A 27,683-nucleotide genomic window follows, 5' to 3' on the forward strand; every position below is an offset into this window, starting at 1 on the left:
AAATTAAGTTTTGTTTCATTTATAAGACCTTTTGGTTTTCATTTCTTCTGGCTAGAAGGGTAGTTGTTGTTTAAATGAAAGAATGCCTCTAGTTCCTTTGGTTTTCCTGGGCACACTTTGCAGTATGCAGATATAAATGCGATGCCCGAACAGAACGCATTTCTGCACACAGAAATGTGTGTAGTTTGTTTATGCAGCATGTTTCTATTCACATGCCTTAAGACCAGATTTTGTTGGAGGATTAACATGTATTCATACATACTGTGTACTTTATATGCAGTATATTTACAACTGTGTGCTTTATAGGTGACTATATAAATGTCTTTGTGTACTCTGAGCTTACTCATATTGGATACCTGGTGTTAAGCAGATACCATATCTAAATTGGTTATTGAACTTATATATTTTAAATATTTCCAGGTGCACTTATAATGTTAGTAGGATTTTTACATCAAAAATGGTCATAATTTATTAATACATTTTCTGAGCATTTTCAATATAACAGCTGTCGAGAAAAACTAATCATGAAAAGTGTTGATTATAGCATTATATTTAGATTACTCACATTGCATGAAAAGTTGCATAGATAAGTATTGTAGCCATTGACAGCCATTATTGTTTTAAACGATAAATGATTTTGAGACAAAAAGTGGCTAAACTGTACATAGATCATTATATGTCAGAAATTGTGAGACATGCTGAAGTCGCATCGAACATCAAAATGACAATTTTTCACCTGAGATTTGGAGCCAGATTACAGGGGGGTAAAAATTATTTTAGAAAGATGGCAGCATCGTGTTATTTTTACACAGAGATTGGTAGCTGTATTAGTAAAATTTGTTGACTTTAGCAATCTTTGAATCATTTTGATCCCCTCTACAAAATAGATTATGCAGAAAATACATTTAATATTTTGGCTTTCATCACTATACATGTTTATCTTTCTTCAGAAAAAATAAAAAAATAAAAAAATAAAATATTGACAAAATCAAAAATTTGAGCCGGGGAAGTTTCTGAGATTTGCTTGATTTGACATGGAATGACCCAGAACTCCTTTAGAAAAGCAGTCAATCAGGAAGTTGAAAGCAGTGTGTAGGTGTATTTATTTCTTGTCTCATTAGTTTTTATCTCAGTTGTCATTGCTAGGAAATGCTTGTTTTGTTTACTTGGTCTCATGCTGTATCACGCAACTTGTCAGTTTTGTGCATTTGCATGGCTGTTTTTGTTAAACAGTAAAGCATATTGAATTCTGTTACAGTTTATCAGACGGTTATAAAAAGGTTACTATACCGTGGCAGCTGTATTTACAGTACATGTTGTGGCATTGCTGTCAGGTCCACATCTTACAATAAAAGTCAAGCAAAGCTTACACTGAATTGCGACTGATTTACCAAAGAATCTGCAGTTAAATGTACCAAACAAACAAATGATGCTTTACTGAGAGAATCACATAGTTGAAAATAAATAATCAGTCACTTTCATAGCATTAGGATCCTTTAGAACAGGGGTTCTCAACCTTTTTTATTCCAGGTCCCCCCTCCTTCTCAAGGTCAATTTTGCAAGGCCCCCATATGGCTGACATTTTCTCTTATACTGTACTTCCGCAGCAAAGAGAAAAGTGTTTATTTTTAAACCTTTATTTATTACCCAAAACATTTGTTTTGCCTTATTATTCTTCTACTTCATTGATTAAAAAAAAAAAAAAAAAAAATTCGATCAAACTTTAAATTAAAGTTATCCACCTTATTTTGCATTGCGGAAGTAAATACGATGAAGTACTTCCTTATAATGTGTTAAACTTCCGTTTCGCTAGCCGATGGGTAAGGAGCGATGTGGTGGGACCACACACAGAACACTATTAAACACCGTGATGGTAAATATTTACCACACCCGCGGTGTATGACCCAGTGGGAGGATAAAATGAAGAAGTGGCCTGCCATAACTTATGAGGACATTTTAAATTATTTTGTTTTGTTGCTTGGAGTAGACGGGTCTTCGATGCGGAATTATAAAAGCACTGAGGTATATCAGTACCTGCACAGTGGAAAAGTCGGCTGAGTGCTGGTACGTGAAACAGAAAGTGAATTTGTGTTTTTAAAAGCAGACGCGAATCCCAGTACTGTTATGTGATTGCATTGAGGATTTAGGTAACTGGTAAATGACTAATGTCTCCTTTGTCTCTTTCATCTGTGAAAGCACGTAGTAATGATTTTATTTTTTTTGTCCTTATCCGTAAACTGATTACTATACAGTGCAGAATTAGGGCTGATTAATTGCATCCAAAATAAAAGTTATAAATAATTAAAATATATGTGTGTACTTATGATTATTTACCTAGCATTGCTAAACTGCATCATTTTCAGTGGGGAATTTTTTTTTTTTAAATAAACTGCACATTGACATTTTAATTGTGTGTTTGTATGTACATATATAAGGAGAAGGAAGTAAAATAAGATCTTGAAAATATTTGTGTAAAAACAGTATATTTAATGGTCACACTGAATAATTCCAAAATTACTACACCATTCTAAATTTCATACAAAATGCCATGGAATGTAGCCTCTCATGTGCTCCTCCATTGTATCAATCCAGTAAGAGATAATTTGGCTTACTATGCTCTGGGACACATCAAAGCGTTCAGCAAGATCACCTTTAAATAAATTCAACTTCAGCTTCATTATAGTCGTCATAATTCGATCCATTATGTGCATCTTAAAATTGGAAGTGTAGAATTGCTGGAGATATTTAACATGTTCTTTAAAAACTCTTAGGGTGAAGCCAGTGTACAATAAAGAGCTAGTGTAATTCTTGAGAATGGCAAGGGCTAAGGGATCTTCACTGTGGAACTGTGTTGCCTTGTGTAACATTATTTTATTCCCTGAGGCATAAGTGAGGTCTGTCAATGACTGGACCTCCCACTGAGTGCAGGCATCATTGTACTGAAGGGGCAGCTGCAATGGCTCCGTTTGTGTGGTCTCATGGTCACCTTGCACATCATCTGCAAAACACAACACTTAAGTCAGTCAGATGCTCAGGAGAAACTGATCAATTCTCCACCCCCTATTTACAAAAAGTATTACAAAAATATGTAGTAAAATCTGTGCCGTTAAGTGTTATCACCGTACCGCTGTGATGTTATAAAAAACATTTTGTTTTATGTGGATATAGGAACGCGTGAAGTACATAATAAAAAATAATTTGGCATTCAAATACATCGCAAATACAGAAACGTTTGATTTTTTTTGTCGAATGAGAGACCCAATGTTGGTTTGTTTCATTTTAGCCTAAATTAATTTGTTTTGGCTTGTCGTTTATATTGCTATAGATTGTTATATTTTTAATTCTTGTTCTCTAAATAGGCCTACTGTTTATTGAAAGGATTTGTTGTGAAATGAGGGAAACTAAAATAGCCTAGCTATGTTTACAGTGTTTATTATAATGTTTGTAAACATTTTGAGTTGGCAATTAGGCCTATTTCTTAATGAAATAATAAAATGTGACTTATCCACAACTTGTGTTTTTCTCTCTCTCTCTCTCTCTATTTAACCATGCAGCAAACCTTTTTAAATATTTTGATAAATTGCTAAAAATAAATAATTAAATGACTTTTTAAACCGTTAAACTGATTGGTTAATCTGTAAAATTCTTAAAGGTCGGTTAACGGTTAACCCAGTTAAAATGAACATCCCTAGTTTAAACAATGTCTTTTGTTAGAGCACCTAACTTAACAAGAAGCTGTAACATAACTGTTTGTGGATATATCTGTCTTCACTGGAGCATCTTTTCTCTGGGAATGGATCAACGAAGTGGAAAGATCAAACGTACGGAAATTTCAGTGGTTTCTTTTAAGTTTAAGGCTTATAACCAAAGCCGACGAGCTTCTTCTCTCTTCGGAGGGGTGTGCAAATCATAGGGTGCCCCACATCCACACATCCACTGGTGCGTGGATTATGGTCAAAACAAATGTCTTGCAGGTCATTTTTACGCTTAACCAGCTATTATGACACCCCCAACTACAGTACGCCAGTCTTTCTGTGGTCCATATTCAAAGTAAACTAGCCTGTAAAATCTACACAGTGAATGCAAAACGTACTCTGTTACTTATGTAACCTCGGTTCCCTGAGATAGGGGAACAATTACTGCGTCGCTAGACGCTCATGGGAAAAACTCATTTTTCTCCGAGGACTGAAGCCTTTACAATCACACAGTATAACTGCATGGCCATTGGTTCGTGCAGTAAATAAAAAAGTGAAACAATGGCTCGGCAGCAGAGCTGCACAAGCCTATGGTGTCGAGGCCGGCCAGAGCCCGCAAGAATGGGCGGGGCCGTCTGGCTATGTAAGTGTAAATACAAAACAAATGGCAATACAATCCCACCGTGTCATGAAATAGAAATGACTAACATGAACTGGCCTTGAGCATAAAAGGCTCAGAGGGACCAATTAAACACAGGTTGAGCCCTGCGGTCAGCCCGGCCTTGGTCAATCGTTCCAACGGCTTTGTACAGCCTCAGCACTACTGAAAGGGCCAAGAGCGTACCTGAAAAAACAGGCAATGCCTGAAGAATTAGACTGCCTTAAGCAGGCGCCTATCCATTTAAGCAGCTAGAATCCAAGCCTGCAAGGCCGGAACTTCCAAGTTACAGAACTTGGTGAAAGTGGACAGCGAGGCCCAGCCGGCTATGGACATACCACTAGACCATGCCCAGGATCAGGCTACGCCCCAAGTGGAATGGGCCCTGACTCCTATGGGGCTCTGGAGACGCAGGGAGATGTATGCTAGCATGATAGCGTCCACTAACCATCAATAAATGCTCTGCATTGTGACTGGGGACCCTTTGGTGCGGCCTCCAAAGCATGCAAAGAGTTATTCCGACCTCCTGAATGGGGCGGAATGCTTGGTGTTGCATTTGGACCAATCAGACACACAACTATTTGTTATATTTAACAAATAATCTCTAACGCCCCTTCACCTAACCAAAGGGCCCTTCCCCCGAAATGCAGCTAACACCTCAAAAGGGCAGAACTGGCCTCTGGTTCCATGGCAACCAAAGACAAACCATCTGATAACACTAATTATGGCAAAAAGGAATGCGGGCAAAGCAACTCTTACTCAAGTCTCTCTAAAACAGACACATAATGACATAAAAATGGACTCTTCTCTAATTAATTCATAAGAAAACCTTTCTTTGAATGAACACACATATACTTCAGGTCATTGTGTATGTTGTTACTCTTCTTGTATACTGTCTTTTGTATTGTGTACTGTTTTATGCATGCTTATGATAGAACCACTCGGTCATGTAATCTTACCTATATGTAATCTTACCATGCTTAGTATCTATGAATTCGTCTTCTGATGATCTAAACGAGAGTGTATGTTATATGTTGGTACACAGGCAATATATTAGTGTTCTAAGAATCTTAGTCAATCAATCAAGTTCCATATGCAAATTACCATGCTCTCAGACAAAGGGCCATAAAACTCTCCAGTATTTCCAACCTTGTGCTTGGAATTTCAGCCTTTCTCTTTGGACAAGCCCATCCTGAGAGGTGTGAATCTTCTCAGACCTTAAAAGGCTCATGCACAGTTCCACCCAGGTCTTCTGCTGCTAAACTTCTGTTAAATCTTCTGATTCCTGAACGTGTGGAGAGCCTGAGCCAGTGCCCGGGGGGCTCCAACACATAGCCTGTCAGTCTGCGCTTCTCTTACATTCTGAGGATGAGGATGTGAGCTAGTCTTCTAAGGACACCCTAAGTTCATGCCAGGCCTCTGCCTTGACTTTCCATTCAATAAAAGATCCTAGGATCTCAGCTGATGTCTCTCTTAGCTCTTTTTCACTTTCCACTGGGAAGAAACTCCCAATCACCATTGAGTCAGAACACCTTTGGAATTCATCACACTTCAAAACCGGAAGAGCATAATCGCAAGTCCAAAACCTCCAAACCATCAAGACTTTCATCCGAGACTGCATCCCAATGCTTGTTCCAGGCCAAGGCAATGCAAGTATTATACATTTAACTAAATGAAACCGAGGTTTAGTATAATGGTGCTGAGTTTTACTCAGGTGGTTAACTGACTCTTTTCATAGCTTCATTCTCTGGTTTTCCTGATGGTTTCATCCAACAAATCTCATTTGTCCTTTCCCCTGTATTAGTGTTTGTTTGTTTGTGTTTAGACTAGTTTGTGTTAGTGTTTAGTTAATAAAACTCTTGTGCACAAATTACACGAGTTTCTGATTCTGCCTTGCAAATTAATTGTCCCTTTATGATTTTGATCCTTGCTACATGCTCTAATGAATTATTAGGCTACTGTAAGAAGGTTGTTTTCTGTGGCCACGAAATTAACCTTTCTTAGACTTTATATTCGCTAAACGAACAGATTAGTTGACGGCAATTTAATTCTGCTACAGTTACTACTGGCAGCTCATATAAATAATTGTAATTAATCATGATTAATTGTAATTATTTATATACATTTCCCTTTTGAGCTAATTTACTACAGATGTATATTTTTAGCGCCCTAACCTGGCAGAGAAAGTTAAGCTCCTGGTCCTCCTTAGAAGGAGGAAGCACAGAGAGAGTAATAACCTGGGCTCTGAATGGAGTGTAGAGCACCATGTCTTGGTTTTAGAATGACTTTGTTAGGCCCGAACTCAAGACAGGCAAGACTTACCGAGAGAGCCTGCAAGTCACCTACTCGATGCTAATGCCAGTAGCAGAGCGGTTTTCAACGACAGGGTTTTCAAGTCTGCAGACTGTAGTGGCTCAAAGGGGGAGCCCTTGAGGGCTCTAAGGACCATGGGCAGGTCCCATGCAGGGACCGGGGCAGATTGAGCCTCCTGGATCCTCTCAGGAAACGGACAACTAAGTTGTTCTGGCCCTCTAGGGGAATTCGTGGCCTAGTGGTTAGAGAGTTTGACTCCTAACCCTAAGGTTGTGGGTTCGAGTCTCGTGCCCACTGCTCCGGGTGTGTGTTCATGGTGTATGTGTGTTCACTGCTGTGTGTGTGCACTTTGGATGGGTTAAATGCAGAGCACAAATTCTGCATGAGTATGCTGAGTGTTCGTTGCACTCGTGCTGTGCTGTAGCCTTCGTAGCTCACAAAGCTAGGACTGTTGCACTGTGCAGCTCTTTGAAGGCCTGGTGGCCCCCTGGCAAGAACCATTCGTCCAGATGGCTACGAGTGGGCTTCTCCGGTGTAGACCACTCCAATCCCAGCCCTTCGACCGCTTTAGAGAGAACACAGGAAAGTTCAGCATCCATCCTGTCATGCTTGCCGTCGATGGGATAGGCAGGCGGCAAAGGGGGTGGGGTCAGTAGTAAAGCACGACATCTCCTCCGTGTCTTACGCTGTTAAAGACATGCTGTCATCTAATAGTTCGTCCTCCATCACATTGAACGAGACCATGTCACTCGCATCAGCCGAGTGAACTAGGGCTGGGCGATATGGCCTAAAAAAAAAATCAAAATTTACGATTTAAATCGATTTTTTTTTGCCCCCCTACAATATTCAAATGACAAAGAAATTGTTCAAAACAAGTTTAAATATAATTCTTTAGTTATTATTTACCAGTCAAATTTATAACTGAGAAGATTATTTATTTTTAGTTTTTTTAAATTTAATACTAGCCCATCATGCATTTAACAATCCACTCGGCGTTAAGAGCTGTTAAGATTAAAACTGACAACTATGCAGTGAGTGATTTTTTTCTTATATAAATTATTTGTAAATAGAGCAGACACTGTCTAACTGTGTCTACACCGGACACGAGAGTTGTTGTTCCGTGCCCGCTTGACATCACACTACAGGTGCAAATCATCTGAACGTAGTGTCAGAACATTTCGTCATAAATAGAACGAGCATCAGTTTACTGATGGGGATCATGTCGCATCACGCCGTGTCCAGTTTAGACAACATCACTGGGTACTATTGTCTTTTGTCGGATCGCGCCACTCGTGTAGACATTGCATGCATTATTTAATGGGTTATGTTACAGCCCTGCTTGTCTTTAATGTTTTTATTAAATATCTGTATTGACTGCATGATCATATCATTGTATTATTTACTGCCATGCGAGCCACAAAAGTAAAGCTTGGTGAGCCGCGCAACGAGCATTGCTGCAGGTTGCATTTTGGTGGATATGCTGTGCTTGTGCTGCCGTGGTCTTGTTCATTTTGCTGGGCAAAACATCTCTCTCACTCGGTAACAGAGTATGTGAGTGGAGTGGAGCGGCAACTATTTCCCTCCGCGCTCCGAGCATTTAATAATCACTCCTCTCCAGCTTCAGTCCGTGCTTACTGATACCAGAAACACCGCTCCGCCTTCGCTCCGTGGATAAAGTATTTCAGTATGTTTGAAATGTTATGTTCATAACGTAGCCTATATTAAAATAAAAAATAAATAAAATAACAGTATAGTTTCAAAGTGGTTTAGGCTATTGTGTGCGAACTTTTTTTCCTTCCACATGCCAAACTAATAACATTGTCAGCATTAAAAGGTATAATTGCTGCTTTCTGCTGTGCAAATTTTGTTTGTGATGAAAATAGCAGTTCATTTTCGTCAGTTATTTTATCTACGGATCGATGCATTTCTTTCAGAATTCAAAATCATTCAAAATCGGATACAGATGAAGTACTGTAAGATTACATTTGTTTGAATGCATTATTGTGAAAGCGATTGCATGTGAATATGCTGTATCTGTTTAAATCATGCTTTAAGCCGAAAATAATCAGTAAAAGGAACAGACAAACTCCTTGAGAACTAGCCTATAACTTCCCGCTCAGTTATTGCTGTCATTATAATCTTCTGATTTGAGAGATCCATCTGTATCAAGCTATAGCTAAATATGTTTAACATGTGAATTATTGCTAAATATGCAGTTATAGCACGGGCCGTTGGCATGAATTGTACTCGTGATGGAGCAGTGGAGGAGCGCTCTTGGAGCGAGTGAAAACCATGACGCTCTGACTCTTAAAAAATCTGCTCCTCACTCCAGTCAAAATCACAACAATACCCCCACCCCATCCCTGTTGAGAACTCCTACTTTAAAGGCCGGGACACACCAAGCCGACGATCGGGCTAGTTTGTTTGGTGTGTTCCACTCGTCTGCTCTCGTTGGACTCACGTTGGTGGCAGTTTGCCCAATTCAACATTCAATTCAATTCAAGTTTATTTGTATAGTGCTTTTTGCGATACAGATCGTTGCAAAGAAACTTTACAGAAAATTAAGCTTCTACAATATTTAGTAGTAGCTTATGAGTGTTGACTGTCAGTTTATGTACATATGGCAGAAATGTACAGAAAAATCAAAGACATAATGAAACAGATGATGAACACCATTTACAGCAATTATTATGCAACCAAACTTATAGCAAAATTTGGTAGTTCTGTATGTTGTTTCAGGGTTGGCATCATCTGAGGTCCTCTGAGGGGTTGGCATCATCTCTTCTCAGGTGTTCTGGATCCAGACTGAAGCTTGTGTAAATCCTAGGCAGAAACAGAGAAACAAATATAGACATAATTAGCGTAGCTGCTGTTCCAACCACGCAAAATTAATTTGTTTAACCCAAGCTAAGGAATAATAATTAGCATTTGATCAGATATAGCTGCAGTCCAAGATTATGAGATGCATTATTTGAATGCCTGGCCAAAGAGATCTAAATCTAGATCTAGATTTAAGCAGAGAGAGTGTGTCTGAACCCCGAACGTTATCAGGAAGGCTATTCCAGAGTTTGGGAGCCAAATGCAAAAAGCTCTACCTCCTTTAGTGGACCTTGTTTTTTTTAGGTACTACGAAAAGTCCAGAGATTTGCGACCTTAGGGAGCGTGATGGATTGTAGCGTGGTAAAAGACTACTTAGGTATGCAGGAGCTAGACCATTAAGGGCCTTGTAGGTAAGTAATAATATTTTTTAACTGATACAGAACTTAATAGGTAGCCAGTGCACAGACTGTAAAATTGGGGTAATATGATCATATTTTCTTGATCTGTTAAGGACTCTAGCCGCTGCATTTTGGACTACCTGTAGCTTGTTTATTAAAGATGCAGGACAACCACCTAGCAATGCCTTACAAAACTGCAGTCTATAGGTCATGAATGCGTGAACTAGCTTTTCTGCATCAGAAACAGGCAACATGTTTCGTAGCTTGGCAATGTTTCTAAGATGGAAGAATGCTGTTTTTGTAACATGGGAAATTTGATTTTCAAAAGACAAGTTGCTGTCAAGTATAACACCCAGATTTGTGACTGTAGAGGAAGTAACAGTACATCCATCTTGTTGCAAATTGTAATCCAAGAGATTCTGTGTACTGTTTTTTTGGTCTCATAAGTAGGATCTCTGTTTTATCTGAATTTAATAGGAGAAAATTATTGGTCCTCCAGTCTTTTACATTTTTAACACTCTGTTAGTTTAGATAATTTAGAAGTTTCATTTGGTCTCATTGAGATGTATAGTTGAGTATCATCAGCATAACAGTGGAAACTAATCCTGTTTTTTTTTTAAATATTACCAAGGGGCAACATGTATATTGAAAAAAGCAGAGGACCTAGGACAGATCCTTGTGTCACTCCATATTTTACTGATGATAATTGAGATGACTCCCCATTTAAATAAACAAAGTGGTAGCGATCGGACAGGTAGGATCTTAACCATCTTAAAGCCTGCCCTTGAATACCTGTATAGTTTTGTAATCAATCTATGAGTATGTCACGATCCGTCTGTTGTCTGATGCAAGAAGCAAGTCATTTGTAATATTAACAAGTGCAGTTTCTGTGCTATTATGGGGCCTGAAACCTGACTGAAATTCTTCATAGAGATAATTTTTTTGCAGGTAAGAGCACAATTGAGCAGACACAACTTTTTCTAAAATTTTAGACATAAACAGAAGATTTGAAATGGGTCTATAATTTGCTAGTTCAATAGGATCTAGTTGTGGTTTCTTAATAAGAGGCTTAATAACCACCAGCTTGAATGGTTTTGGAACGTGACCTAAAGGTAACGACGAGTTAATAATATTGAGAAGCAGTTCTTCTGCTACAAGTAACAACTCTTTCAGTAATGTATTGGGTATAGGATCTAACAGGCATGTTGTTGGTTTAGATGCAGTGATAAGTTTATTTAGCTCTTCCTGTCCTATAGTTGTAAAGCACTGAAGTTTATCTTTGGGTACGATTTATGAAGCTGAAGTATTAGATGCTGTAGAATCTACATTTGCTATTGTATTTCTGATGTTATGTATTTAATCAGTGAATAAATTCATAAAGTCATTACTACAAAACCACAAATAGTTTTCCAGCCTAATTCCATTTATTCAGATGTACTGTACTTGGTCAGTACAGTCTTTTGTCATCACTGAATGTGCAAACATGTTTTGTGTCCTCATAGTTCCTCATAGTACTTTTCACTGTTCCTGTCAGACACCTTTAGACATCATCTCATCCTTAGGAGCAAAAACAGAACCAGACAGCTGTGCCGGTTACCCCTGGCCTTTTCTCTTTCAGCCATTCTCATATCCTTTTCTTTTGCGTCAACTACATCTTGAAGCCACAAAAATGCAAACAATTAATTTTTTTTTTTTTTTTTTTTACTTTTTACTTTTTTACACTTTTCTCTCGTGGGATAGCCAATTTCCTTTGGTGGCTCCCAGGCCTATGGTGAGGTTTGTTCTTTTCTGGTGGTCTCGAACTTTAACTTTTCACAGCTTCTTTACCCTTTTGTGTAATGACTTCCAGTCCACCGTTACGATCACTAGAAAGAACAGGGCCAAGTAACTGTTTGGTTTAATATGTTTTCATGTGCATGCTGAAACCTCTGGCATGACTTAATGAATGAAGATATTGCGTTTTTTTTTTTTTTTTTTTTTAGGGTGGCAGTTAAACACAAACATTCACACATGCAATTGCTTAACACACAAGTTTATTAATCACCATCTCATTTGATTAGCAATAAATTTGATTACTTTTTTAAAATCCATAATTTAGATGCAAACTGATATTTAATACTACAAATACAATGTTTCTTATTCTTTTTCACACTATAATGTCCTTGATCAGTCCCTCTTTTTTCTATAATTTTAACTGGTGTTGATTTATATTAAAAATAACACAAATTTCTGAGAATTATTTTAGAATAATTAGTTATTATTGCTAGTTGTAAAATTGTATTTTTCTAATTTATTATTTTATATACTTTTAAAGTATTGTTGTTGTTGTTATAGTAAACATTCTGTCATTATAGTGAGCAACAATTTCTGGGGACACTGAAGGTCCAAAGATAAGCAGTGCTCTGCTTTCTGCAGACACAAACATATTTATTTTATTTATTTTTTATTTTTGGGTGATGAGAAACACTCCCATGCAAACAAAGACACTCACACAGGCTATTTTTTTTGTAATGGATACTACAGTATCAAGAGCTATGAGGCTGAATATGTTTGTTTATGTGGTCTGTGTGACACATCCGGAATTACTATTATTGGCGCCAGATTTGGTTCTGACTCACTTGAGTTGTCTTAGGTCTTTGACACAAAATATTCATCAATCCTGCCCAGGTCTATTTTTCTTCTTTGTCTTTTTCTAGTGAACCTTTCCTATGTGTGTAAGCATAATCTTCTGTACATGTGACTTGTGTTTGTATACTTTGTTTTCCTGCAGACTTTTGTGTGCAAGCACATATGGGATTCCAAACCAGCAAATAACACCAAAACTCAATACAAGTCCAAGTGTATAAAGTATGCTTTAATCTAAAAATATATTTACATTTGTTATATATAATATACAAAATATGTAACGTATGCAGGGTATCGTTTCTACACATGATAAGTGGTCAGTATAATAACTGATAAATATGCTCACACAGAATCTATTTTTTTTTTCTGGATGCACTGATTTTGGGGATTCTGTGCACTAGCTAAAACAGAGTAATGACACTATTGTTTGTTAGCAGAGAGCATTAGCAACCAAAACACTTAAACAAACACACAAGTGTTGTTAACGATAGATTCTGTGAAGTTTTCTATGGAATTCTGCGGGCTCAGATTCCATGCATGTCTTCTGATAAACAGCATACTTTGATCTTCAAACATATAACAAAAGATCATATCAAAGATATCATAGTGGAATGTTTCTGGTTAGTGATGGGCGGTATACCGGTTCATACCGAAAACCGGTGTATATTTTCGTTACGATATTAATTTTTAATATACCGCCATACCGATGTATTTAATTACTCAACGTTCGGAACGTTATGCTGCGCCGCGGCCGCGGGATACTGTTTCAGACGGACCCTTTACAATGTTGCACTTCTAATCAGCGACTGCGAGGCATGGTGAGGGTAAACACAGTAGTGCTCTGGTGTTACTTTATAATGCCTGTTTTACACATACTCCGTATGCAGTGCGTATGCGTTGCAGATTTTTTTTACGCACCCATGTTAACGGATTCCAGCATTCATACTGCACGAGGTTGCGGTCCATCAGTGCGTTAAAGGAGCGGTGCGTCTGCAGCAGTGCAGCGATCGTTTACTTACCGAGTCTATTTTTGCTGTGCTGCAGATGCTGAATTAAAGTGAAAGCGCATTGTTCGCGGGAAAAATGAACATGGATTGACACGGAAATGCAGTCATTTCACAATAAATGTATACTAATTAAAGCTGGCTAGGTTTAAAACAAGAAAAAGTGCACTTTTAGATAAACAAGGAAAACATTATATATATTCACTTTTATGAAGGCAGAAAAACAAAGTTCATTAAGACCCATGGGATTGCTTGTGATAAAGATTTAAATGCAAAAGGCACGAGACTGTTTCTGTCTGTGGTGTTTTAATTTTAAATATTTTAACAAGAAAAGTAGGCTAATTGTTGTGTTTAAATGTTTTGCCGCTTGCTTGAGCAGCTTATTATACAAACCTAGAAGTAAAATGCATGAATAATGCGTTGTTTATATTTATTGAGTTTAAACTAATGTCTATAACTATGAAATATTGTTACTGTTCTGTGATAAAAGACTCACAATGCTGAAAAAAAAAATATATATATTTTTTACATGATATGAAATCAAAACAATGAACAAATGTTGTGTTTGTGGACTAAACAGACGCGGATCAGTAGCGGACTGCAAACGCGTCCTGTGTGAAAGCACATTGAGTCCGTGCTGCGGAGTGCATATGCACTGCAGACAGAGTATGTGTGAAACAGGCGTTACAGGGAAGATGGATGCTTCAGAACTAGTAGAACATGACACAGAAGAACTTGTGCCAAAAAAAGAAGCCTGGTCTGTTGTTTGCAGGGTTTTGGGTTTCCAAAAATCCGACGTCGACCAAACAACCATTTTATGCAAGTGCTGTCGGGCTAAAAGCACGTCTTGGAATATCAACCAGCAGAAAATGCATTGTACACCTGATTATGCATGAAAGAAAAAAACGTCATAAACCGGGAAACCGGCATAATTTAGAAAAAAACCGTGATATAAATTTTTGTTAAAACCGCCCAGCACTATTTCTGGTTAATGCATTAATCTAAAGGCTAAAGTACTTTGATTTTTACATAGGTGCTAGAGCAGTGGTTCTCAACTGGTTTGGCTAACACACGCAGTACAAATTATGTGATTTATCGGTGCTGTACTTTTATTTCACGTGTTGCATGCTCGTAGTTTCTATGCTTTAGTGAAGTGATATTCAGCGCGTTATTCGTGCTATGGAGGAGTGCGCCCTACGAACACGGTATAACATCTGGCAGGACAGGATAGTTCGCTTTTCTGAGGTGAGAGACTTTATTTCATAACAAGTTACGAAAATAACGATAGAATAATTACACTGACATTAATTCTGTCAACATCTTATCTGACCGCAGATAGCCTACTGAATCAAGACAGCGCGTTTTTCTCAGGCACTCCTAACTGCATCTGACAGTGTCAACAGCTTTCATGCACGTCTTTTAAAATTAAAGCCTTGCATCATGGAAAAAAAAAAAAACTTTTAGAATTTGTTTTTGTTATTTTTGTTGTTGATGTCGTTTCTTTGGCTGTACACTCTACGACACACCAGTTGAGAAACTCTGCGCTAGGGTATGCGTACAGTGTGTGGTGTAAATTGCATCAGCAGCATAGTACATGCATACTGTATGTCCATCAGATTTTTCTAACCACACATACTCTGGATGCTTAGCTCACACATGCACCTTTTTTTCTTAGTCGTCAACATTGGCCCAGCCAAAATAATGGAAAAATAATGGAGACGGCAGTAGCAATAGTAATAGATGCCCATATTAATTACCACTTTTGAGAGTAGGGATGGGCATTTCAAGCAAAAATAATATTCGAAGATCACTGTGAATTATTAGATTATTATTCGGAAATCGTACCCCTTCTCCACATGCACACACGCACGTATCGCTACACAGCCATAAACAGAGAGAGACCTAAGGCTAGGCCATTTCCATTAAAAAAAAATGGTACCCCTAAAGGGAATAAATACGAAATGGGAGGGGGAAAAAAAATTTCAATACTTTTTCTCACAAACATGGGGACTTTTTTTTAACAAAGAAAAAGAAATGCGTGTTCAACTTTATACGCATACACTAGCGATCACATCAAAACTGAATTATACTTCAAACTTAATGAACTTTGTACATGACTGTTACTGTCAAAGTTACTTAAAAAACTTTCATTTTTAAAATAATGTCCTGGAATATAGTTGGCAGTCCTCATTGTGAAGTTATTGCAGTGTCATATGGTGAACGTACTCGTATCTTCATTGTCCGACGAAGAGTGAGTGTGAGTTTCTGTGCCTGACTTAAGGGAGATCTCAACAGTGGGCTGTTCATTGCCATGGCGGTACCCTCTTCCTGTCTGCCCCCAGCTCTTGGCAAGCTTCAGAACGTGCATTTTGAAGGATGAGCCAATAAAGACGTAGAGCACAGGATTCAGGCAGCAATGTGTGAGGGCCAGACTTTCAGTAATTTGATTGGCCCGGTCCAGGTTTTTGCTCACCTCACATTCTGTCACTAAAATGTAGATCACATCCAGGGCTCTGACTAACTTTACAACATTATAGGGGAGCTGGGTCAACAGAAACACACCTACTACAGCTATCAAAACCCGAAATGCCCGCCATCTCCTTCCACCACGTACACCCGCTGTTGCGGCTTGACCCAACACCATTCCAACCCTGCAATAACAGAACATCATCACCAGGAAAGGCAGAAGAAAGCTCAGAGACACTTCCAGAATTTCCAGAGTTCCTTTTGCTGCCCGCGCCATGCTGTGTGGATAAACTGCCCGGCAGGCGTTACGCCCACTCGAGTGCTGCTTCTTCACCGTGTAGAACACCATATCTGGCAATCCGAGGACAATGGCAAGTCCCCAAACCATGAGGCACATGATTAACCTCTGCCTGCGGGCGTTGGTGCTGGCTGGGGCGTTGGCGGTGGTGGAGCCTCTGGCTAGGGCACAATAGCGGTCTATGCTAATGCAAGCCAGCAGCAGCATGCTACAGCTGAAGTTAGTGGTGTAGAGAGCTGAAGTGATCTTGCAGGCGGTTGTGCCAATCTCCCAGCCATTCACTGCATCCGCAGCCCAGAAGGGCAGTGTGAGGAGCAGGAGGAGGTCTGCAAAGGCCAGGTTGAGGATGAAGACATCCGTCAGCGTCCGTAAGCGTTTGTGGGAAAGGTAAACTAAGATGACCAGCGAGTTTCCGGCCAGGCCCAGGATCAATGCTAGGGTGTAGACGACTGGCAAAAAGATCCCAGCGAAAGACCGGATCTCTTGTTTGTCGCAGACTGTGTGGAAGTCTGGAAAATCCTTGTCGTCATAGTCACTGTGGTTGGAACTATTGTCATGGTCCTGATAATGATAGTCTTGGTCGTAATCCGAAAAGACACTCATCATGATCTAAAGAGAGAAAGAAATGTAAACATAGATGATGCTAGATTATTTTGTTTTTTTTATGCTCAAAAAAAAAATGCAAAAATTATACAATGGAAAAAATTCACTCAGATACTGCTAGTACATTTTACAAATAATTACCAAAAAAGCAAGTAACACATTGAATTAAACATGACATTTTGAAGTAAAAAGACTGAAATAGTATTTTCTTGTAAAATGTAAAAGCTACCTTTGGTTTGATGGTAGATATTTATTTAAATTATGGACATTAGGACATTATTCAGATCAGCCACAGTATTGCTGGTCATTCCAAATCTATTTCTATTTAGTGGTAAAACTGCTGATCTACTCTAAGGTAATATGCATCTTGAGATGAGGTAAAGTTGTCCCTTTAAAGTTATTACTACATCCCCTTGTACCTCCTGAAGGTACAGTTTTTCACATTTTTTCTTGTGTAAAATGTAAAAATAAAAATAATAATTTGATCATTGACTACGCTTTGCAGTTGGACATGTGCTGCCTTCAAGCCATGTCAGAATAATCTGATTTTATGAGATTAGTGTGCATGAACAGCACTACGATGTTGGGCAATTTTCTCCTAGCCCCCTACTTTCTGAAATAGTGTCATTTCAGTTTGAATCATGGCAGAAGCAACTGTATGGTTAGAAAGTTGTGAAAATTGGCACACAAATAGAGGGCAGTTTGAACATTAACCACATCAATTTTGGAGTCTCTAACTCAATCACTGTAGTGCCACCAACTATCCGAATTTGCACTCATGTATGTAAATAAATAGCTGCTTATTTAGCTGGTCTGCTGACTTGAGTGAAAAAAACACAACAAATGTGCCTTTCATTTTGTTGTGTTAGAGCTAAAGAACGTCTTCTGTGTAGGTAAAAAAAAAATTGCTCACATCCATTTTTTTTTTCCAACAAGAATGGCTTTAAACATCCTTTACAGTTACAAAAACTCTGAAATAGTAGGAGCTTTCCTACTTCCTTATTTTTTATGATGTTTTAGACTCTTTAAGAGGGCAAAATGGTTTTTACATTTTACATTTGTGTGTTTAACAGATGTTATCCAAAACAACTTAAAAAATGAACAAAATCAATTTGTTTAAATGTTTTTTGCCAATTGTAGAAAATATATAAATATATTGAAGAAAAATAATATTTTATTATAAAAATGTACAATTTAATACAATGTATTTTACCTGCATTCAGTTTAGGTTATTTTTATTATAGAAAGAAAATGTCTCATGTTTTTCTGCATTTCAAACTTGTTTTCATGGGAATGAGCATTTATTTAGCAAATTAGCAAATATTCCGCCTTATGGGATTTGTAGGTTATCTTAAAAAGATTCAGCACCTTAAAATTCACATCTGTCTATAATAATGTCTGGATAATGGTGTTGACTCTGCACAGCCAAAAAAACTACAGAATGATTACATTTTAGATGTCTGTGCATGCTTTATCTTTTAAATTTACTCTTTCATTCGATTGCTGATTCGATGTGTCATCTGTGCTTTGTTCTGACTAACTTTATCCTGAATGTTACTTTCTTTCATATCTTCATTCTCATTTAGTGTTCCGGAGGGTCTTGGTTGAGATCATACAACTCAACACAGAAACATTACTTTTGACCGCAAACTCTGTGCACGCATGTACAGTTTGGCTGACCGAAATCATTTGAGCATCTTGCAGTGTTGTTGTCTATTTCACCATATACAGTAGCTTATGAAATCATGTAAAGTAAATAAAAGTGTATGGGCAGCTTTGTGGCACTTGAGCTTTGGACGTATTGTAAACTTAGTAGCTTTGCTATAGTTTGTCTGGATTGAAGGGGAGTTTATTTAACACTGAACTCTTTTAGGTGAAGGTCCAGAAATGCTCACTGCTGGTCTTTCTCGTTGTTTGCATTTCCAAACCACAGATCTTTGACTTTTGCCAACTGCTCATCTGGAGTTCCACACAACACTGAGTGTACCTGCCAATCTGTGAATCACATGCTTGTTTAATAGGGACACTGAGTGGAACTGATTTTGTCTTTCTGGGTGATAAGCAAACCAGCTGTTAAAAGATCTATAGCTAATGCATATTGCCCATTTTTTTGTAATTGTTTATTGTCTATTCATATTTACCATGTCAATAAATTTTTCTATGCTACTTAAAAAAAAAACAGAAAGAACCAATATGTTTAAAACATCAGTCAAAAACTATTCAAAAATGTCCTAGTGATTAATTATGAACTGCATGTCTCTTCCAGAAAAGCTGCAGTTGGGATGGAAATTTTGGGATGGAATTTCCTCTTGTGGAAACCTTTTGGCTCCTGTTTTTAAAATTCTGATGAATAACAACATATTATCCATGGCCTATTTTTTTGTTATTATTATTTTTTTATTTCTAAACTGAAGTTTGCGGGTTCGAGTCTCAGGTCCTGCAGGGATTGTATGTGGGGGGAGTGAATAACCAGCGCTCTCTCCACCTTCAGTACCACGAGGTGAGACCCTTGAGCAAGGCACTGAACCCTAACTGCTCCCTGGGTGCCGCAGTATTGGCTGCCCACTGCTCTGGGTGTGTGTTCACGGTTTGTGTGCGTGTTTATTCACTACTCACTGCTGTGTGTTTGCCCTTGGATGGGTTACATGCGGAGCACAAATTCCAAGTATGGGACATCATACTTGGCAACACGTCATTTAAAAAAAAAAAAAAAACGAATAATAATAATAATAATAATTATTATTATTTTCATCTAAATATCTTTTTTTTGTATTCAGCATAAGAAATAAATTCATACAGGTTTGGAAGAAACTAAGGATGAGTAAATCATGACAGAATTTACATTTTTGGGTGAACCACAAGTATCCAAGTGTAGTTCATTAGATTAACAACATGTTCTGTTAACATTTGACAGTGTCAAAGTGTTTTATTCTATTTTATATACGTTTGTATACAGTTTTTTTCAAAAGTTACAGTTTAACAGTTAATGCAGTAAGTATGTCTGAGGCTTTAGGCTTAATAAGCATGTAAAAATGTGATCTGTTGTCCTTATTCTTGAATCCATTACATAATTTGTATTGTCGTATTGTATTACTTTAGTCAATTGTGGAGCTCAGGGTATGTTAAACCTTTTTATCCTGTTACTTTAACATTGCACAGGTAAACCCTCATTCCATTCTGCTTTCTCACTAGCATACAGAAACAAGTTTTTTTTTTGCAAACAGTTTTCATAATCATATTTAAAATGTGTTCCTCATATGTGTTTATTTTGAACTTTACCTTCCCTGTCATAAACCCATTTTGAAGAATAAAGCAGGACTTTGCCTTGACTAAATAGATGACAGTGAAGGAAACTAACTGCAAAAGAATTTGAACTAAAAAAATCAGAATACTGACTAAAAAGCATAATAAATGTCCATTACCATAATTCAGCGTACAGTATGTTGTAACTTTGTTGGGAATTTGTTTGCTGTATTCTTAATCCAGTGTTTACTTTCAATGATGATTCTCTAAAGTTATGCCTGTCCCCTGTGCCTTTGTGACACAAAGTGATCAAAACCCTTGACTTTGAGTTACACACAGTTTTGATGTGAATGTGAAATGCAAATACAGCAGTGTCTTACCTCTGTAGCGTCTGAGTCGCACTCTGTCCTGGAATGAGCTGCCTTCAAACTAGAGAAGTGAAACGCTCTGTTGATAATTGCAGCTGGGGCAAGAGGACGGCCATGGGTGTGTGTTTGCATGTGCGTCAGAGAAAAAGATCGGTAGAGGAGAGAGAGAGAGAGAGAGAGAGAGAGAGAAAGAAGGCGAAAAGAGTTTGAGAATATAAAGATTAACCTCCTCTTGCAGGTAACAGAGATCCTCTCTGTTTTCCCGATAATCTTCAAGTGGAAGAATTTCGGTTTATTCATAACAGAACAGAATAAAACACAACATAACATATAACATTTAATGTAACATACTGTATCAGAACATAAAATAACATAACATAAAGAGTCATGAGGTTGTTTTAAACTGTATTGAAGTAGTTTACATGTATGATGGATACTCTATGCATTCCATAAAAAAAAGTCACACACTCTAATATTTTGTTTGACCACCTTTAGCTTTGATTACGCATTCACCGTGTCATTGTTTTGATAAGCCTCTGCAATGTCACAACATTTATTCCCATCCAGATTTGATTTAATTTTTCGAAAAGATCTTGTATTAATGATGGGAGAGTCGGACCGCTGCACATTGTCTTCTCCAGCACATCCCAAAATTTCTCAATGGGGTTAAGGTCTGGACTCTGTAGTGGCCAATCCATTTGTGAAAATGATATCTCATGCTCCCTGAACTACTGTTTCACAATTTGAGCCCAATGAATCCTGACATTGACATCTTGGAATATGTCTGTGCCATCAGGGAAGAAAAAATCCATAGATGGAATAACCTGGTCTTTCAATATTTTCAGGTAGCTGACCTCATTCTTTGGGTACATAACATTGCTGAACCTAGACCTGACCAACTGCAGCAACCCCCGAGGCTCTTACCTATTTGCTTAGTTAAATCCAGGTGGTGACTTTTTTTTTTTTTCGGATGGGCAGTGTATTTTTTCTGTATATAAATGCATACATATCTAATGTTAATAATTGTGGTACATTTTAAACGGGTTATATTAATGGAAAAAATTAATAGTAATTCAAGACATGCATTTTAGTTTTTTTTTTTTCTTTTCTTTTTTTTTTTCCTTTAAGAGGTGTATAGGCATCAAGTTTAAATAGTCACCTTGACCCCCCCCCCCCCAACAAAAATCATTGATGTAGTTCCAGCACACAGATTAAGTAAACTTTAATTATACGTGTATATATATATACACACACATTAAAATAGTGTCTTATGCACTTGTAGTGTTGTCAAACTACTTCCAGTGTCAAGAATATTCTTGCTGCAGATGTGGTTCTTTTTCATGCTTTAAGATATATATTTGCATTAGCATATGATCTGACTCTAAGATCGTAATGTGAATATTTGAGTGTCACACCCAGTGCATAGGTTTATATTGTTAACCTTATGCACCCATAATAAAAGGTGCTTCTGATGTTACCAGACCACTTATAGAAGCATTTGTTGTTCATGCATATCAGAATGCATACAGTTTTGGAAAGGAATAGATCTATATCACTGTGCTGCTCTAATCTAAATAAATCCTTAAGACTGGAGGAATAGATTAGAGGTGTTTTTCCCAACTGGCATATTTCCCAAACTAGTTACAAGAATTGATGCAGGAAATCACTGTGCATAATTAACTTTACAGTCTTTTAACCGCTCTTTCCTAAGTGCAGTCATTTGGTTTGTTTGAATAGAAAAATACCTGCTGTGATTATTTTTCTAAAGAATGTCATGTTCATTGAGGATATTAGCTGTGAAGGGTGAAGTAAACTGTTGGATGAAGGGTCTGATTGGTGTAATTCCTTGTAGTAGCTCATCTGTACTAATCCTGTTATTGGAGAGTGCTAGCATTCCGGAGGCCCTGCGTGATTTGTTTGTTTGATAGAGTCTGGCCGTTATGGCATGAAAAGTGCAGCGTACTGTCGCGTGTTTGGCGGCTTGTATGGGGACAACCTGCAGACATGAAAGGACAAGTCTGTTATATCACACCCTGAGAAACACAACCTGTGTTTTCATCAGAAGAATTACTAAAGTAAGGGCTGCTGCCAGCACATATACATACACACCCACACACAAACATGCATGCAGGCTAGTGACTAACTATTCCTTAGGAAAAACACTAGTCTTTCCAGAAATTGTGAAGTGTTGAGTGTTTGTTTCAAGGGTGTGTGTGTCTATCTGGATTTAAGGTGTGTCTTTGTTATGTGTGGAATTGTGTATTCAACGTCTTGTCCAAGTGCTCTCATAACGCATATGAGTCACAGTGTCAGATAAAGCTCTCTTGTGGGAGATTGTGGGTACTTGTGTTTAAATTTTTACATAATAACCTGATGTTATTTTAAAATTTATGTAGACTATTGTAACTTTAAATTGTTTTAACATGAACAATGTGGGACTGTGTTTATTTAGTTGGGTTGGTTTACTGTAAATCTAATTACAGTAGCTTTATATAAAAACAATAGTGGTTTATGGTAATCCCCACTTATAATGGTGCATATGTTCATAGGTAGATTCTCTTTATTCATGTCATGTTTTACACCAGGGGTCTCATTTATAAAACTCTCCTTAGATTTCATCCTAAAAGTGTACGTAGGCACAAAAGCGAGATTATCTAGAAGTTATCAGATTTATAAAACCATGCGTACATCAGAACCTGCCCAAAAATCCCTTTATAAATCCCAGTCAGGGGAAGTTTGTGCGTATGTGCATCTCCAGCCCGACTCCTTCCCAAAATAACCATATATGAATATATTTAAAATAGTTATCAGAAAAAATATTTAGAATAGAACTGGCCCAATAATATTCCAGTTTTTTTTTTTTTTTTTTTTTTTTTTTTATTAAATTAAATGAATGCAGTTTTGCTGATAAGGTGAACATCTTTTGGCTATTTTTAGTGGAAAAATATAGGCTTAAATTTATTGCGGTGTAAATACATTTATCTGACTCTGCGCATCATTGACAAATTATTTAAAAAAGGAAACGTGCATTTTCTTCAGATTGTATCCTTCAAATGCAGTGGTATTTTTCATAATGTTGTGGAGATGCCTTCACACGACATCAACACTTCGGTGCAGCTGTGGTTATACAGTAAGCTATTATCATTGGTCCCATTCAAACTGGACAATAGACCATTCTACCAAATCTATCAGTGTCTGCCACAATATCGAAGTAAGTGCACATCATTGATCATTGTTCTCGCTAAAAATATTTTCTCATAACATGAGATGTGCAGTTTACTAAAAGATACATTATTGTGCACCTACAGCACCCCCCGCAGTCATTAAAACATAACATACCACAAGAAAAGTAGCCTAATCAAGTGCATCCACTACAAATAGGCTGTCTAAATTCATATAATTTTGGTTTAACTTCTGCATAATGACTTTATGTAATTTCAGTGCTTATCTCCATTAATGAGAGTGGAATACTTAGTGTAAATGTATATGATGAAATGAAAACAGTTTAAAATTGTTGTTTACTTCATTACTTTTTAAAAAAGTCTGTACGCATGGGTCAGAGTTTGTGTGCAAGTGCACATATTTTCCCATCAAGTTTGTTTTTTATAAATCCCACCTTTTACGTAGACAGTGCCATACACCTCTTTTGTGTGTATGCAACGGTTATAAATAAGGCCGCTGATGTGCAGCAGTGGTTAACCACTGTTTGTTTATGTTTTTGCATAATGTTGCATCTTTACCTCTGTGTTATTTAAAGCTGATGTCCCACTATAGCTCATCTAAAACAACAGTTAGTGAGTCTCAATTAATCTGTCTCATATGTTACAGTTGGAAACTGCAACAGAACTGCTGCAGGAAAGCAAGACCTCACACTCATGGGGCAGTGTCAGAAACTGGATAAAAAATAAAAAATCACTAAAGAGGCATGAAAAATTTATTTTTTGGTATTGGTTGGTCTTGGTATGCATGTATGTCATTAAGATTTATTCAGTGTCGATTCAGTCTTAGATTACGTATTGCATTTTTAGGATTTACAAAACAAGATTTTAGTTTTGAAGGATGTTTATATATTTGTACGTAAAAAGAAGACAAAAATATAATTTCTTTCTTTCTTTCTTTCTTTCTTTCTTTCTTTCTTTCTTTCTTTCTTTTAAATGGACATATGCAGGTATACAAAAACATTTTCTGTCAATGTGAGATGTTATGCCCTGCAGGCTCCTATCACATCCAGCACTTATACATTCACACTAAACTGAGCCTTTACTCTTTTGATCTGGGCAGTATCAAATTCTTATGTCCTTTGCAGAATACTGGACAATAAACAGCAAAGAATGATTGTGGGACACACCCATCTTCCCCTTGAATCACAGATTGGCCCCAGGCCTGTGCATGCTTCACTTTGCTGTAAATTATTACAGCCATGAGTCATTATGTGCATTATGGCGGTCTGTGAATAATTTTTGTTAAAAGGGCTTTGAGCATTGCATGTGTTTGTGTGTGTAAGTGCATGCACATGTTAGCAACTGCAGTGCATGTACAGTAAGACTTGTGCTACACTCAGCAATGCATGTGCAAAATCCATGTCAGTCTGAGAAATAGCTCCCTCTAGAGGAGACCCCTTAATTCTAAACAAACAGAAATTTATAGTGTTTACCGACTCAAAATCCTGCCTGCATGCACTTGGATCTTTAAATACAAATTATCCAATAATTGCTGACCTATTAATCAAATCGAGTTCCAATAGCTCAATTACAGCATCATTTTCTGCTGGATTCCAAGACATAGGTGCATTATTAGAAATTAACAAGCAGACATTGTTGCACAACAAAAAAAACAAAAAAACAACAACAAAAAAAACTTTTTACAGAAAGAACAGTAAATGCCAAAACTCACGTTGTGACCTTGTAGCAACTCATGTAATAACCAAGCATACTGTAATAACGACACACAATGTAATAAGTATTAAATTATTAATGTAATAAAATGTTCATAATGTAATAATTTTCTTAAAACATAATAAAATCATGGGGACATAATGTTATAATTATTTCTGTATAATGAGAAATGTATTACATGTTTAATATTCTCATAATTTTAAACATAAAACATAGGAATTCCCTTACAATACATTTTAAATGCATTTTTTTTTATAATACTTCAAAAAACACCAGATTCAAATATTCATGTTAGTATTAGTAGTAGTAGTAATATTTACGTTGATATTATTAGTATTATCACAGTACATAACTTATTGTATATACTTACAGTAGGTGGCCAACCAAACCGGTGGTTCTACCGCCGTGCGTAGCCCTTCATCTTAGCGGGCGCGGGGGCCGCCGCCGCGTCTGCAAAGTGCATTTGCAGCTTTTGACCGCTGAGTGGCGCTTTAACCACAAGTTATCAAACAAACGCATCAAAGCACATTTTCACAAATAGTCGTCAGCTTTGCCTCACTGATGTGTTACATTTGACGGCTGCAGTCAGGGAAAATGAAAGAAAAACACTGTAGTTAAAATATTTAATATTCACAGATGAAAGTTTCGTACTTATGAAGTTATGTGCGTTTCTTAGAACGAATTCAAGCAGGATAAATGTCAAGCCTGAGCCGGTGCTTATATTTTCTCTAAGCTACATGGTATTAAACCATATTTTAGATTTGACACATTTAATAGGTGTGCAGTATTATATATATTATATGAATTATGTTATATTTTTCAAAAGAAAATGTGGTTTATGAGCTAGGCTACATGGATTAATATGCAAAATGTCAATATTCTCATATATTAGGCATATATTTTAATTTATATTTTAAAATTCCTTTAATAAAACAGCATGCATTTTTTTTTGATTCGTTACCTGGCATTTATTTTGACAAATAATTTCTTGGGAAAAAGATATTTGTCTGTACGCTGATTAAGAAATTGTTGCATGTTTTATTAATTATTTCCTTTATTTTAGTAAAACATGAGGCACTGTATAATTTTGCTTCCATTATTTAGGCCTTATTAAAACAAGAAACGAATAAATTAAACCTGCACAATGTAGCTAAATCATTGAAACTCTAAAGAATGGACTGATTAATAAAACGTCCTCACGTTTAAACTCAAGTTCTCTCATTATAATCAACAAAATGCACATGATGTAAAAAAGAGCTTCATTAATTGACAACTTCAGTGATTTAAAAGGGGGCCTTCTTTACTTGCTTTCATATAATTTAAGTAAAAAAAAAAAAAATTGCAGCCGCATTTAAATGCAGGTGTGTAAAATGTCAGAGTGCAAGATTTGCACGGCGCGTGTGATGCTGAGTGCAACATGCAGCATTTATTCTTATTTGTTTTATCTTCATTACAAATCTTGTTTGGTTTTATTTTGGATAATTGCATGTTAAAAGTAATTTACGTTGTAATGCATATGCAAAATGTGAATTATTATTCATATTCAAGTGTTTGTGCGAAAATTATTAATGCGCATGCATGACAGGGAGGCGCCCTCTCGATCACTTGAATTTTTTCCTGATAATGAAATAACTTAAAATCTGGTTGTCTTACATATATGAGAAATATATCTACAGAAAGCTTGAAATGTCTTTTAAACGAATCAATTCAAAACGAAAGCATTATGTAATCTGTGAAGGTTGCATTTGTGGAGAGAGCCAGCACTGTAAATTTCATCTTGCAGCCGACAAGAAAACATTTGTTTATTAATAAATAATTGAAATGTCTCCTTTTTCTCAATTATTAGGCTACTTCTGCCTGTGCTTTGTGGCAAACTTAATGTGTGTGCTTGAGCAAAGAATATATGAAGGCTCATTATGGATTATAGATGTAAATTTAATATAAACCTGCGATTACCCTCTAGACATATCTGTTAAAGTTTTTAAAGCATTTTATACGCGTTTGCATAAATTCTGCTTTCGGAATGGTCTGTAATGGAGAGATGCCTTAACACTGATTATTCCTCTGAGACACAAAAATGAAAATTGAAATAAAATTGATATTTTATGTTTTGAGAATGGCCTACCCTTCTCTGCAGATATTGTTGCTTCTGGTTTGTGCATTGTAAATACAACAACAACAACAACAAAAAAAATAAAATAAAAAAACAACAACAACAAAAAAATGATGTCTCCAAAAACTCCAAAATGTTTTTTGTCACGTCTGTAACACATGTGTATTTCCCAAATTTAAAACAG

At 37.0% G+C, this 27,683-nt stretch overlaps 2 protein-coding genes across 2 annotated transcripts in view; one reads left to right on the forward strand and one right to left on the reverse strand.

Moving 5' to 3' along the window:
• The window catches only part of acad11 (acyl-CoA dehydrogenase family, member 11), a 187,544-nt gene that overhangs the window by 30,176 nt on the left and 129,685 nt on the right, over positions 1 to 27,683 (forward strand). The gene's annotated exons all lie outside the window — the stretch shown is intronic.
• On the reverse strand, positions 14,293 to 20,632 carry ackr4b (atypical chemokine receptor 4b). Its single transcript, XM_019091520.2, has 2 exons — positions 20,504 to 20,632; positions 14,293 to 16,886 (listed from the first exon to the last, which is right to left on the reverse strand). Exons 1-2 carry the CDS (start codon positions 20,621 to 20,623, stop codon positions 15,723 to 15,725), a joined length of 1,284 nt encoding a protein of 427 aa, XP_018947065.1. The 5' UTR covers positions 20,624 to 20,632; the 3' UTR covers positions 14,293 to 15,722.

Source organism: Cyprinus carpio, chromosome B24 (assembly GCF_018340385.1).
Source record: "Cyprinus carpio isolate SPL01 chromosome B24, ASM1834038v1, whole genome shotgun sequence".
In the NCBI taxonomy this organism is placed as follows: Eukaryota; Metazoa; Chordata; class Actinopteri; order Cypriniformes; family Cyprinidae; genus Cyprinus; species Cyprinus carpio.

What these genes read in the sequence shown, in the direction of transcription:
- ackr4b (XM_019091520.2), bottom strand. Translation starts at nt 20,623, where the DNA reads ATGCAAACACACACCCATGGCCGTCCTCTTGCCCCAGCTGCAATTATC. An exon ending in GCGACTCAGACGCTACAGAG is followed by an intron (nt 16,887 to 20,503) that starts GTAAGACACTGC and finishes TTCTCTCTTTAG; the next exon opens with ATCATGATGAGTGTCTTTTC.